This window comes from Peromyscus californicus, unplaced genomic scaffold (assembly GCF_007827085.1).
Source record: "Peromyscus californicus insignis strain IS unplaced genomic scaffold, ASM782708v3 Scaffold_3__1_contigs__length_106647218, whole genome shotgun sequence".
Classification (NCBI taxonomy): domain Eukaryota; kingdom Metazoa; phylum Chordata; class Mammalia; order Rodentia; family Cricetidae; genus Peromyscus; species Peromyscus californicus.
In genome coordinates this window covers 19,512,294-19,524,398 of record NW_026294551.1, presented here as the reverse complement: position 1 = coordinate 19,524,398, position 12,105 = coordinate 19,512,294, and the positions used below count along the sequence as shown (strand labels likewise).

Genomic DNA, 12,105 nt, shown 5'->3' with positions numbered 1-12,105 from the left:
ATTCCAGAAAATTCAAGACCCAACAGAGACTTTTCTTTTAATATTGAACAGAGAACTCTAAAGATGTAAGAGACAAGTTAGGCTACCCATCTTGACTCAGTAAAGGATTTACTTAAATAATGCCACCCTAACCTCACACTGTCATTTCTGATGAATTGTGAGCATTGGTGCCTTTGAGTCATATCATCCCAATTTTAGTCCAGACAGGAAGCAAGCTTGTCATGCTCCCATTCTCTTCAACATTCTTAAATTAGACTGCAGGCAACGTGAGAATCTCTGAGCTGAAGTGCTTTGCCATGGCCCTGGGGCCTGACTGAGTCACACTGGCCCTGGGGAGGGCTAGGACCTATGAATTGATAAAGCCCACCTCCAACAGAACAGTGCACCCAAGTTTGAAAGTGGACATTTATGTGTCTCCTCATCTTCTAACTTCAGACCCCCGGAGACGATGCCGACAAACTCACTGCTGACTTCGTGGGCATTTTCCTTCCTTCCCCATCAGCAGGCATTTAGCTACTCAGCTTCTGGCCCTAGCCCAGGAGGGCCATTTTCCTCCCCATACTGTCGGGCTTCCGCACCTCTACTGGTAGCCAGTGGGGGAACATGGCTCTCCCCTCATTATCTAGAAAGCTTGGTGGGTGGTCAGGGCTTTTGGTCTAAACCCAACTTTCCAGGCAAAGATGTGAGGTTCTGGGTGGCAGACACCTTCCTCCCTGACCCCTTTGTAATGAGAGAAGCCAATGAACTCTCTCCACCCCTCCCAGGTCTTTGGCAGGAGTGGGCTGGCAAGAGGGGATAAGTGGACCATACCATTGAAGTAGCTCGGGGTGTCCGTGGGCCGCCCCCGGGCCAGCACCATGTTGCAGCTGGAACTTCTTGCCTCTGCCTGGCTGCTCCAGGAGTGCACGCCGGAACTCAGGGTGTCACGTGAGCTCTGAGAGGCCTTTGATGGGTTCTGAACACAAGAGCAGGCACAGACTCAGCCCTGTGCTCAGGAAACTGTCTCTGGCCTTGGTTTCCTTTGGGAACAAGAGGACCTGGGCCTCTCCTAGGGTCAGGACCTGCCTGTCCTAGGCTAGATGGGGAAGGTGCATTTCTGTGTGGGACCAAAGCTACCCCCCCAGTTTCCCTACTAACTAAAGCTTTTCCTGACTCCTAGGCGTGTTGAAGGCCTACTGTCTTGGTTTGGGGAGCAAAGACCCCTCCAAGAAAGGAGGGGTGACCTCCCTGCCCCTCCTCTACCTACCGCTTGCACAGAGCCCATGCCCAAGCTGTTCAGCAGCTCACCTTTTCACTGTCCTCTGACAGTGAGAGGCTGTCGATGCTGAGGCAAGAGAGAATCTGTTCCTGTTCCTCCAGAGAAAAGGGCTGTGACAGGCTGTTGAGAAACAGTTCTGCGGGGGGAGAGGAAGACGGCCATGAAGGGCGGAAAAGCTGAAGCTGCTACCCAGCATTCCTCCTGCACAACCTGCAGGAGCCGGCCTGCTGGGAACAGGGCGGAAAAAAGGCTGGGAACTGCAGCAACAAAAACCCTGTGTGTGCGTGCGTGCGTGCGCGTGCGTGCCTGCACGTATGGCTACAGACAAATGCCGTACCTATCTCCAGCTGTTGCAGCTCCAGCTCTGGAAAGGTTGCCCTCCGGTCTGGGAAGCTGGGGCCCTTGGCAGGGGATGGGTCCAGGGAGGACAGAGGCAAGGGTTCCCATGTGCCGGACTCCTCCTTGCTCAGGTTCAGGGCTGGAGCTCTGTTCTGTTCTGGTGGTTCTGGTGGCAGAGGAGGCCGAGGCTCAGAGGCCCCGTCTGTGCTGGCCTTGGATGGTGTGCTGGCCTTGGATGGTGGGTTCTCCCTTGGTGGGGTGTGCAGGGTCTGGTGGCAGGTGGCTTGGTCTGGAGGTGGAGGTCTTGGTTCTTTATATTCTCCTTTCCAAGGGCTTTTCAGACCTCCCACTGTAAGGGAGAAGGCACCAGAAGTGAGTCGGAAGTGTGCAGGTATACAGACACCAGCCCTGGCAAGAATGGCCCATCAATTAAAAAGAATTAAATTATGTATGTATGTATGTGTTGATTATGTGAGTGCAGTGCCCACAAAGTCCAGAAGAGGGCATCATATGCCCTGAAGTTGTAGCCACCATGTGGTTGCTGGGAATTGAACTCAGGACCTCTGGAAGCGCAGCCAGTGAGCTTAACCTCTGAGCCATCTCTCCAGGCCCCTCATTTTTTTTTTTTAAGACAATATCTCACTCTAATCTGAGGCCTCAAAGTCCAATAATCCTCTTTGCCTCTGCCTCCTAGGTGCTGGGACTCTAGGCATGAGTCATCACACCCAGCTTAAAATGTGTGCTGCTTGCATTATTGATTTTTAACTTGCAATAGAGCTCTTAGGCTCCGAGCCTCCTCTTAGGGGTTCTACTGTTCACTTAGCACTCACTGCCTACAGCGTTCATATCAGTTCCTGATACTCTGAATACTTAGTGCTGGGCGATGGCTCATTCCCCATCCTCCTGCCTTTCCACCCTCCCTTGAGGGACTCCGAATCACGCTCAACTCCCTCTAACAACAGGGCTGTAGTGCACCAGGAGCGGAGGGGTTGGGTCCTGGGTGTGCAAAGGTCTGCCCGAGTGCTAATAGGTACCCTCCAGCATGGCTGCAGCCCCGTCTATGCCCTCCCAGTGCCCAGGAGTCTTGCTAACCCACAGTCCCACCAGCACTTGGTGCTACCAACTTTCTGGTTCTTTATGGCTGAGTGGCTATTGGATGTGTGTGGTTCTAATTCACACTGAGTCACTGTTCCATGTCATACAGTCCCTCTTCCTCCGTCTCTCAAGTCTGACACTGGCCTCAAGCACAGGGACTCACTGCCTCAATCTTCCCAGCACTGGAGGGAAGATGGGAGACCGAGGCTCTGAGGCGCTGTTTCTCTCATTTTTTTTTTTTTTTTTTTGGTTTTTTCGAATGTTTCTCTCATTTTTGACAGTCTCGGTCCTGATCTTCCCTCTGCCCACGGCTTGCCATCTGCCCAGGCAGACAAGGCTCTTACCTTGCTGTAATGCCTGGCCCACCTTCCCCCGAAGCTCCATGGCAGAGGCTCGGTGGACAGGCTCTTTCCTCAGCCCCTCTTGGATGGCCTGGGCTGTGAGGGGTGCGCAGGAGGGAGGAATCTCCCTCACAGGTGGAGGCTCGCTGGCAATCTGGAGGCCAAAACGCAACATGCAAGACCTGTTTCCTTATTCCCACTAGCAGCCTTACTCTTTACTCCCCACCAATCCTATGCTAGCTTGGGGATCTACCCCAAGAAGGGAGAGGGTTGGGCCACAGTCAGTGGGGAGAGTCTCCCTAGAAAAGGGAGAGACGGATCCAAATAGGGCAGGACAGAGCCTGGCAAGAGACTCCCTGTCTTCCAGGCCTAGTCTAAAGGAGCTGGTGGAAGTAGCCCAGGGGACAGGCAGAAGACACCTTCCATTATTCACATCTGCCATGGAAGAACAACCCTCACAAGCCTGCGGCCTAGATCCATGGCCCTGCTGGCCTCCCCTCACAGCTGTTTTGTGGCAACCACTGACCTTGAGACAGAGTGGGCCTCGGAAGTACTGAGTCCAGGGGTGGCAGCCATTGAGCATGTGGAGCATCATGCAACAGCTGCTCCAGATGTCCACCTTGGCATCGCAGGGCTTCCCCATCACCACTTCTGGGGCCATGTGGGTCTCTGTACCAGGAATGTAGTCCCCTGAGAAAGCAGCACCAGAGATAGAATCATTACGTACTAATTCAGTGGCCACAATATTTAATTCCTGGGTTACCCCAGATGAAGTACTTTAAATTAAAAGTGATTACATTACTATTGTGTGGATGTGTGCACATGCATATGTGCCATGACACACATGTGGAGTTCAGAGAACTGTGTGGAGTCGGTTCTCTCCTTCCACCTTTACATAGGTCCTGGGGACAAACTCAGGTCAACAAATTTGCAGCAAGTACCTTTACCTGCTGAGCCATCTCACTGGGCCATGGTTTTGCTTTTTTGTTTGTTTTGAGACAGAGTGTCTCTAGTGGAACTTGCTATATAGACCAGGCTGGCCTTGAACTCACAGCACTACCCTTCTACTTCATCCTCTCAAGTGTTAGGATTACAGGCACGAGCCACTATGTTTACCTTGGCTGCATTTTTTTTTCATATAATTAATGGTTTAGGAATGTCACAGCAATAACGCATACACAAATAAAAACCACAAATCAAAACAAACAAGCTAAATAAACAAAACTCCAACGTGCTCCATAACAAAACCCAGGAAATTCATAATCACAAAAGCATATAATTATAAAACAGTCAAAGAGGGGCTGGAGAGATGGCTCAGAGGTTAAGAGCACTGGCTGCTCTTCCAGAGGTCCTGAGTTCAGTTCCCAGCAACCACATGGTGGCTCACAACCATCTGTAATAATAAGATCTGGTGCCCTCTTCTGGCAGGCAGGCAAACTTGCAGGCAGAACACTATATACATAATAAATAAATGAATCTTAAAAAAACAAAACAAAAGTCAACAGCAGCCAGCATATATAGTTAAGTGGATATCAACTTTTTTTCCTTCCAATTTTCGAGATTGACTCCAGTGCCTTATGCATGTTTGGCAAGGACTTTACCATTGAGCAGTAGCCTGCCCTCTTTGCACTATTTTGAGATGGGGTCTCTAAATTGTCAAAGCTGGCCTTGAACTTGCAATTCTTCTGCCTCAGCTTCCCAAGTGGCTGGGATTACAGGCTTGGCTAACAGTGTTTTATTATTACTATTATTTTAGACAGGATTTCACTATGCAGTCATGGCTGTGCTGGAACTCACTTTGTAGACCAGGCTGACTTTGAACTCAGAGAGATCTGACTGCCTCTGCTTTCTGAGTGCTGGGATTAAAAGTGTGTGCAACCATGCCTGGCCTAACAGTATTTGTATAACGGTGCTTTGGACTTGACATTTTTGCTCAGTATTCTTGAAGAAAAAAAAAAACAGTGGAAAGGATGTTATTTTTGTAATGGATTATCAAAAGACTCATTAATGTCATTTTAAGATAAATGTTTAATTTAGACCACCAGAATCGCCCACACAGCCCTTTCATATCACACTACCCATGCTGGACACAGGCTGAGTGTCCTTATCCAAAGCAAGAGGGCAGAAGTAGTCTGGTTTTCGTTTTTGAAATCTAGGAATATTTCCAATGGGCAGGCAGTCTTGGAGATAGAACTCAAACCTTGTATGACAATGATATGGGATATGGCCTTCTCCACACGATACTGTCAGTGTGCCTGAGTCCGACTGCAACTTGAGAGTAATTTTGGATGGGGATGCTCAGACTTCTAATAGATTCTTTTCCCTTTGGTCAAAACAGAACCATTTGGGGGCTGGAGAGATGGCTCAGCAAAGAGCGCTGATTACTCTGCCAGAGGTCTGTTGTGTGATATTTTGTGTTCTGACAAAGCTTGCCTGGAGATCAGAGGGGGAGCTAGCCACTAGTTAACCACAGAGGCTGGGTGGTTGTGGACACCTTTAATCCCAGCACTCAGAAGGTGGAGACAGGAAGTGATTAGGTGGGGCAGAGACCGGATCTTGGCCCTTTCGGTCAGAGGACCTGGAGAGGTAAGAAGTCACTGGTGGCTGCTCCTCTGCTTCTCTGATTTTTCAGTTTTTTACCCCAATATCTGACTCCTGGTTTTTATTGATAAGACTAATTAGGTTCCTACTTCAGCTGGCACCCAAGGTGGGACATGAATTCATGAAAATTCACTTTGCAGCCATGGGCACAGGCCGGAGCTGCATGTGGGGGCTCCTGCCAGAGTCACTGCCCAGACTCTACGGTTAACTAGTGGCTAGCTCCACCTCTGATTTCCAGCCAAGCTTTATTTGTCAGAACACAAAGTATCACACAATAGAGGACCAAGTTCTGTTCCTAGCACCCACATCAGGTGGCTCACAACTGCCTAGAACTCCAGTTCCTGGGGATCTAATGCCTTCTTCTGGCTTTCAAGGACACCTGCATACACATTTGCATACACACACATTAAAAACAAAGCAAAAAAAATACAGAACTTTTTTCTTTTTAAATGAACCTTATATTCTCTTAAGTGGAAAAAGCAGGTTACAGAATTGAATTACAATGGCTTTAAGGAGGCATGAAAAAACTTATGGAATTATGTAAATTATTCATGGTTTTCTCTTTGGAGAAGAGGACTAGGTAAGAATGTTTCCTTTTCCTTCTTTTATAACAAATATTTTACAATAGGCATGGATTATTTTTACAGCTAGACTGCAGGGTACGAGATACTGGACTATTCACAATAACCAAGACAAGGAACCAGCCTACATACTTGTCAACAGATGATGGACAGAGAACATGTGGTGCATGTGCACAGTGGAGTTTTACAGAAATAGAAGAAATCTTATCATTGGCAGGAAAATGGATGGAACTGGACAGCATCATGTTAAATAAAATAAGTCAGACCCAGGAAGACGAGAATCACATGTTTACATCACATGCAAACCTATATATAAATATATATAATATTATACACACACACACACACACACACACACACACACACTGACAGGGTCTCATAAGCTCAAGACTGCCTAGAACTTGACATGTAGCTGAGGATGACTTTGAACTACTGACCCTCCTGTCTCAGTGTATAAGTGCTCTGGGATTACAGGTACATGCCATGATGCCCAGTTTACAGAATGCTGGGAAGCCAAGACTTCACGCATGCTAGGTGAGCATTCTACCCACTATGCTATATCCCAGCCTCGGAATCTAGATTTAAATATAATGTGTTTGTGACATGAAAACAGAAGGTATAGCTGAGCTGGGTGTGGTGGTGCATGCCTTTAGTCCTAGCACATGTGGGAGTCAGAGGCAGGAGGATCTCTCTGAATTTGAGGCCAACCTGGTCTACACAGAGAGCTCCAGAGCTATGGTGTAACCTTCTTTCAAAAACAAGGGTGGCTGGAGGTAGGCAACAATTCATGAGAGGGGAGGGAAAGCCCAGAGGGAAGAAGGGGCAAACAGACAGAGTGAGACATGCTTTCCCTCATACGTGGGATCTACATTAACTAAGCATATGTACACATATAAGTGACAGAGAGGAGGGAGGGGCTGGAGAGATGGCTCAGTGGTTAAGAGGTTACAAAAGACCCAGGTTCAATCACCAGCACCCACATGGTGGCTCACAACTGTAACTCCAGTTCCAGGGGCCCTGGTGTCCTCTTCTGGCCTCCATGGACATCAAGCACAGACGTCGTGCACAGACATACATGCCGGCAAAATGTTCATGTTAAAAAAAGAAAGCAGGGGGTCTGGAGAGATGGCTCAGTGGTTAAGGGCACTGCCTGCTCATCCAGAGGACCCAGGACCCACATGGCAGCTCACAACTGTCTGAACTCCAAGGTCTGACACCCTCACACCAACATACATGCAGGCAAAACACCAATGCGCATAAAATAAAAACAAATTATTAAAAAAAAAGAAAGAAGGGAGATTGGGGGCAGGTAGGGGACCAGTGAGAGGAGGGGAGGAAGGATAAAGATTGGAGGTGTACATAAGAGCAAGATAAAGTCACACACACACACACACACACACACACACACACACACACGTATGTACATACATATGAAAATGCCGTAATGATAATCGTATGTTTACACACATGATAAAGAAGAAGGTAGAGCATAGGCCTGTAATCTTAACACTCAATAGGCTGAGGCAGAAGGACTGTGTGTTTGAGGCCAGCCTGGAGCACACAGTGAGATCATGTCTCAAAACAAAGCAAAACACAAAAAAACAAAACAAGACAAAAATCAACAATAAACTCCACATACAAAAAGAAAGTAAAAAATATGAATCTTAGCTGGGCATGGTGGCACACGCCTTTAATCCCAGCACTCAGGAGGCAGAGGCAGGCAGATCTCTCTGAGTTTGAGGCCAGCCTGGTCTACATATTGAGTTTTAGGCAAGCCAGGACTACAAAGCCTGGTCCTACAGTAGAGTCCAGGGCCCTTTGGGCCTTGCTGTGTACGGTCACATGGTCAGGGAGTGTCTGACATCTATTGCTGGATTTATGCGCACCCAGAGCCTGTGATAACCCAGGGTGGTTGTGGGGCTGAATTCTACTTGGGGACATAAGGTGACCACAGCGTTTATCCCCACATGGAAAGCACAGTGGTACAAAGCTAATGTTGAGTGATGGTTACTGGCTATTGTGATTGTGAGCAGAGAACAGGGCCTTACCTGTGAGCAAGGATTTTCCTAGGCCGTCAGGTTGTAGGCACAAGGCATGGCCAAAGTCACACAGGGCGGCTCGGCTTCCGTCACTGGACAGCAGCACGTTGTCAGCTGCAGGCAGCACCCAGCAAGAGGGAAGAAGGGGAACAGGTGAGTCACTTGAGGCTCCAGGCCCCAGCCCGCCCGGCCTGGCTTGACCTGGCCTCTAGTCAGGCAACTTTCTGGCCAGTCCTACCCGGCAGCTGCTGCTTCTCATTAGTCTAGTTAGTCACGGAGAGCAGGGGGGTGGGGTGGGGAGGAGGGGTTGTCAGCTGAGGCTAAAGGTCAGGCAGCAGGCAGGATCTGGAGGGGGTCCACCACGACCGCCCCACACTGTCCCAGAGAGGGGTCTCTTTGGCACCCTGCCCTCTCCCAGAGGTATCAGTGGTCAGGGGTTTACGCTTCAATTCTCTGGGAACAAGCCTGCAGACTACAGTGCTGGAGTGCGGGCTGGAGAATGTCATTCCCTACCCACTGCACAGCCCTGTCAGCTGACAAGTGGGCAGGCCCACAACTGGGAGGAAATCAGGCAGAAAGGCATGAAGCACAGCCTGCTGGGATCAAGACCATGCTGACTGGGGCCTTACCTTTGACATCCCCATGCAGAATCCTTCGTATATGGAGGTATTCCAGCCCCTCCAGGGCCTGGCCCAAGTAGTACAGGGCTCGGTCCTCTGGCAGACAGCCCTTCTGCTTTATGAGCTGGCCTAGCGAGCCACCTAGGAAATGAACAGCCAGTCTTTATGTGGGGCTTTCCCAGGCTTCTACACAAGCCAAGGCCAAGAGCGAAGGGCAGGTGATGTGGGAGAACCGGATGTCACAGGGCTTGGAGGTCCAACACGGACTGACTAGAGACCAAGGTCAAAGTCGGGGTTAACTCTTGGCCTTGAGTTTTGAGAGAAAAAAAATAGGACCCATCTACTTACCTTCTAGCAGTTCCATGAAGATGTTGACCCAAGACCCTTCTCTCACGGCTCCATAGAGAGGGACAATTCTGGGCGAGGTCAGTCCAGCACAGGCCATCAGCTCCTCTGCCCGAAACACCTCAAGCCGTACCTGAAAGACCCAGAGAACTCTGAGCAGGGCAAATGAGGTGGGCTGGCGTCTACATCCTGCTGGTACCCTTGGTATTCTATGCACAGAGGCTAATGACGCTCCTGGTCGTGATGTCCCAGGCCAAGTGGGACCAGTTAAGCCTGCCAGGCCCTTGGGACTAAGCTGTGTACCCAGGTATACACCCCGGGTGTCAAGACACCAGTTCCACAGTGCTGACTGTAAAAAACAGTCACTCAAAAGCAAATTCTTCCAGACTCCAGGAGTGCTGTTCACTCTCAATCTGCCAAACACATTCTTTCCCTCCGAGCTCAACTGTCTGGACAATCTATAGGCCATGAGGCCTTGTTAATCCTCATACCCACCCTCTAGCCTCGACAGGGCTTCATTATGTATCATAGATTGGCTTGAACTCGCAATCCTGCCTCAGTTTACCAAGTGCTAGGATAAGTGCATGGCACCATGCTTGATTCTGCGAAGAGCTGCTGGGTCAGTGGTTCTCAACCTGTGGGTTGTGACCCCTTGGGGCTGAATGATCCTTTCATAGGGGTTGTCTAAGTCCATCTGTATATCAGATATTTACGATTCATAACAGTAGCAAGATTACATTTATGAAGTAGCAACGAAATTAATTTTATGGTTGGGGGTCACCACAGCATGAGGAACAGTATTAAAGGGGTGCAGCGTTGGGAAGGTTGAGGACTGCTGCAATGGATCCTCACCATCCCTTGTAGCAATTTTGTTTTTAAAAAATTATTTATGTGTGCCCGAATGCATGTATCTGTTCTACATGCATGTAGGAGCCTGAAGAGAGCAGAAGAGGATGCCAGATCCCCTGGAACTGGAGTTACAGGAGGTTGTGAGCTGCCATGTGGGTTCTGGGAACCAAACAAGTCTTCTGGAAGAAGCAGCCAGTGCTCTTCACTGCTGAACCATCTCTCCAGTCCCCCTTGTAGCAATTTTTTTATAACTACCTGCATTTTTTGTATGTGTGTATGGTATATGTATGTATGTTTGGGAAGGCCTGACACTGGGTGTCTATCTCTCCACGGTTTTCTACTTTATTGAGACAAGGTCTCTGCTGAACCTAGAGCTCGTTAATTCTGCCTAGGTAGCTATCCAGCTTGCTGGGGGACTCGGATCTCGGTCTCTAAGTTCTGGAATTACGGGTGGCCACCATGCCTGTCTGACTTTTTATGTGGGTTCTGGGGATCTGAACCCAGTCCTCACGATGCAGTTCATCCACCAAACTATCTCCCTAGCTCCAGTTATTATTTCCCAAAGGATTAAACTATCCTTGTAGACAGGCTTGCATTTGTATTACCGTTTACTGTATTAATAATTACTGTAGCTACTCCCCTAGCATCTGAGCACAAGAAGGCTTCTGGGGAGGGGTTGGCCAGCACCCCTCCTATTGTTATGGGCAAGTCTGGAGTCACCTACTCCTATCTGGGGGGACCTGCAGCAGCATGGCATGGCAGGAAGCATTAGGCCATGGACACAAGCATCTTGTGCTTAGATTCTGGCTGGGCCATTGCTTCTGTCAACTGAGTCTCAAGGTGAATGGTGGGGGCCTGCTCCTGGGTGGTGTGAGGATTCAGAGAGATGGGGGTCTCACTCCATGCTTGGTGACGAGGACACTTGGGCAGAGCTGGCTTCCCATTTCCTCTTGCCAACTCAAAGAGAACAAACAGCTTACTAAACTCTTCCTATGTTCAACTTGCTGGCTGCTGCGGGGCCTCCGGAGTGGCACCACCAGGGGGCGAGAGCAGTAAAAGAGTAGTCTGACCCAGCATTTGTTTCCAGACTTGCTGACTGGGCAAACAGGAGCTCTGCCCATGTGGGGTTTTTGGACTCTTGCCTATCAATGGAAAATGTCTCTCTTCTAGTTACTTAAAGTATAATATCAAGTTCGGTTAATCAGCTCACATGAACTTTGACTTTTGATCCGTGTTTCCTCTAAATGGCTGCTGAACTTGACTGAAACTAATTCACCTATGATTTCCAATGACAATGTCCCTCCCCAATCACTCCCAAAATGTGAGGTGAAGCATCCTGGGGCTCCCACAGAACCTAGAAGGGTACCACAGGACTCTGCATGAAAAGAAACAGGAATGCTCAATGCCTGTGGGCTCCTTGTTTGGGATGGCCCAGGTCCCACACTGACCACACTCCTGTTAAATCCTCAGAAAGCCAGGCATTTGGTGCTGGTGACACGGAGAGCTTTAGGGAAGGGTGGAATGCAGAGAAGAAACGAAGATGGGATTGTCCACTCCAATTTTGATGTTTGAGAACTGTAGCGTGCTCCAGAAGGAACAGGAACTCTGGAGGGAGGCCGGGTGTGGGTGTGGTGGCTCACAAGTGTGAGGCCGGTCTCAGCTATGTAGTTAAGGTTTAGGTCAACTTAGGGTACTCCGTCTCAACAAACAACCCCTCCCCCCCAAAAAACCCACATATTTTTCTTTCTTCCAAGTCATACGACTTGGTTTTCAATGTATGGTAAGTTTTAGGATATACCTAACCATTTAATAAATGTAAACACAGCAGATTCAGTGAATGGTGCGTATCAAATGGCATATACCTCCAAGAAGAGGACTGAAGAAGAGGCCTGGGTACCATGAAGATCTGACCAAGAGGGACCTCAACTCACTCTCTAGAGCTGCGGTTCTCAACCTTCCTAATGCTGTGACCCCCCATCCCAATTAATACAGTTCATGTTGTGCTGACCCCCAACCATAAAATTATTTTCACTGCTA

General features: G+C 49.0%; 1 protein-coding gene and 1 long non-coding RNA gene across 3 annotated transcripts in view; one reads left to right on the top strand and one right to left on the bottom strand.

Annotated features, from left to right (window-relative positions):
• Positions 1-12,105, bottom strand: part of Map3k14 (mitogen-activated protein kinase kinase kinase 14) — a 47,592-nt gene that overhangs the window by 3,138 nt on the left and 32,349 nt on the right. For both annotated transcript variants that reach the window (XM_052756147.1, XM_052756149.1), the window contains 8 exons: positions 9,223-9,352; positions 8,884-9,015; positions 8,264-8,368; positions 3,560-3,723; positions 3,037-3,187; positions 1,596-1,946; positions 1,288-1,394; positions 811-955 (listed from right to left, as the gene is read on the bottom strand). In XM_052756147.1, coding sequence (XP_052612107.1) covers positions 811-955; positions 1,288-1,394; positions 1,596-1,946; positions 3,037-3,187; positions 3,560-3,723; positions 8,264-8,368; positions 8,884-9,015; positions 9,223-9,352 — 1,285 coding nt within the window. The remainder of the gene's footprint in view (positions 1-810; positions 956-1,287; positions 1,395-1,595; positions 1,947-3,036; positions 3,188-3,559; positions 3,724-8,263; positions 8,369-8,883; positions 9,016-9,222; positions 9,353-12,105) is intronic.
• LOC128121452 (uncharacterized) overlaps positions 1-12,105 on the top strand; it is a 24,842-nt gene extending 12,737 nt beyond the window's left edge. The window contains exon 3 of the long non-coding RNA XR_008222198.1: positions 11,894-12,105. This is a non-coding gene — a long non-coding RNA (uncharacterized LOC128121452). The remainder of the gene's footprint in view (positions 1-11,893) is intronic.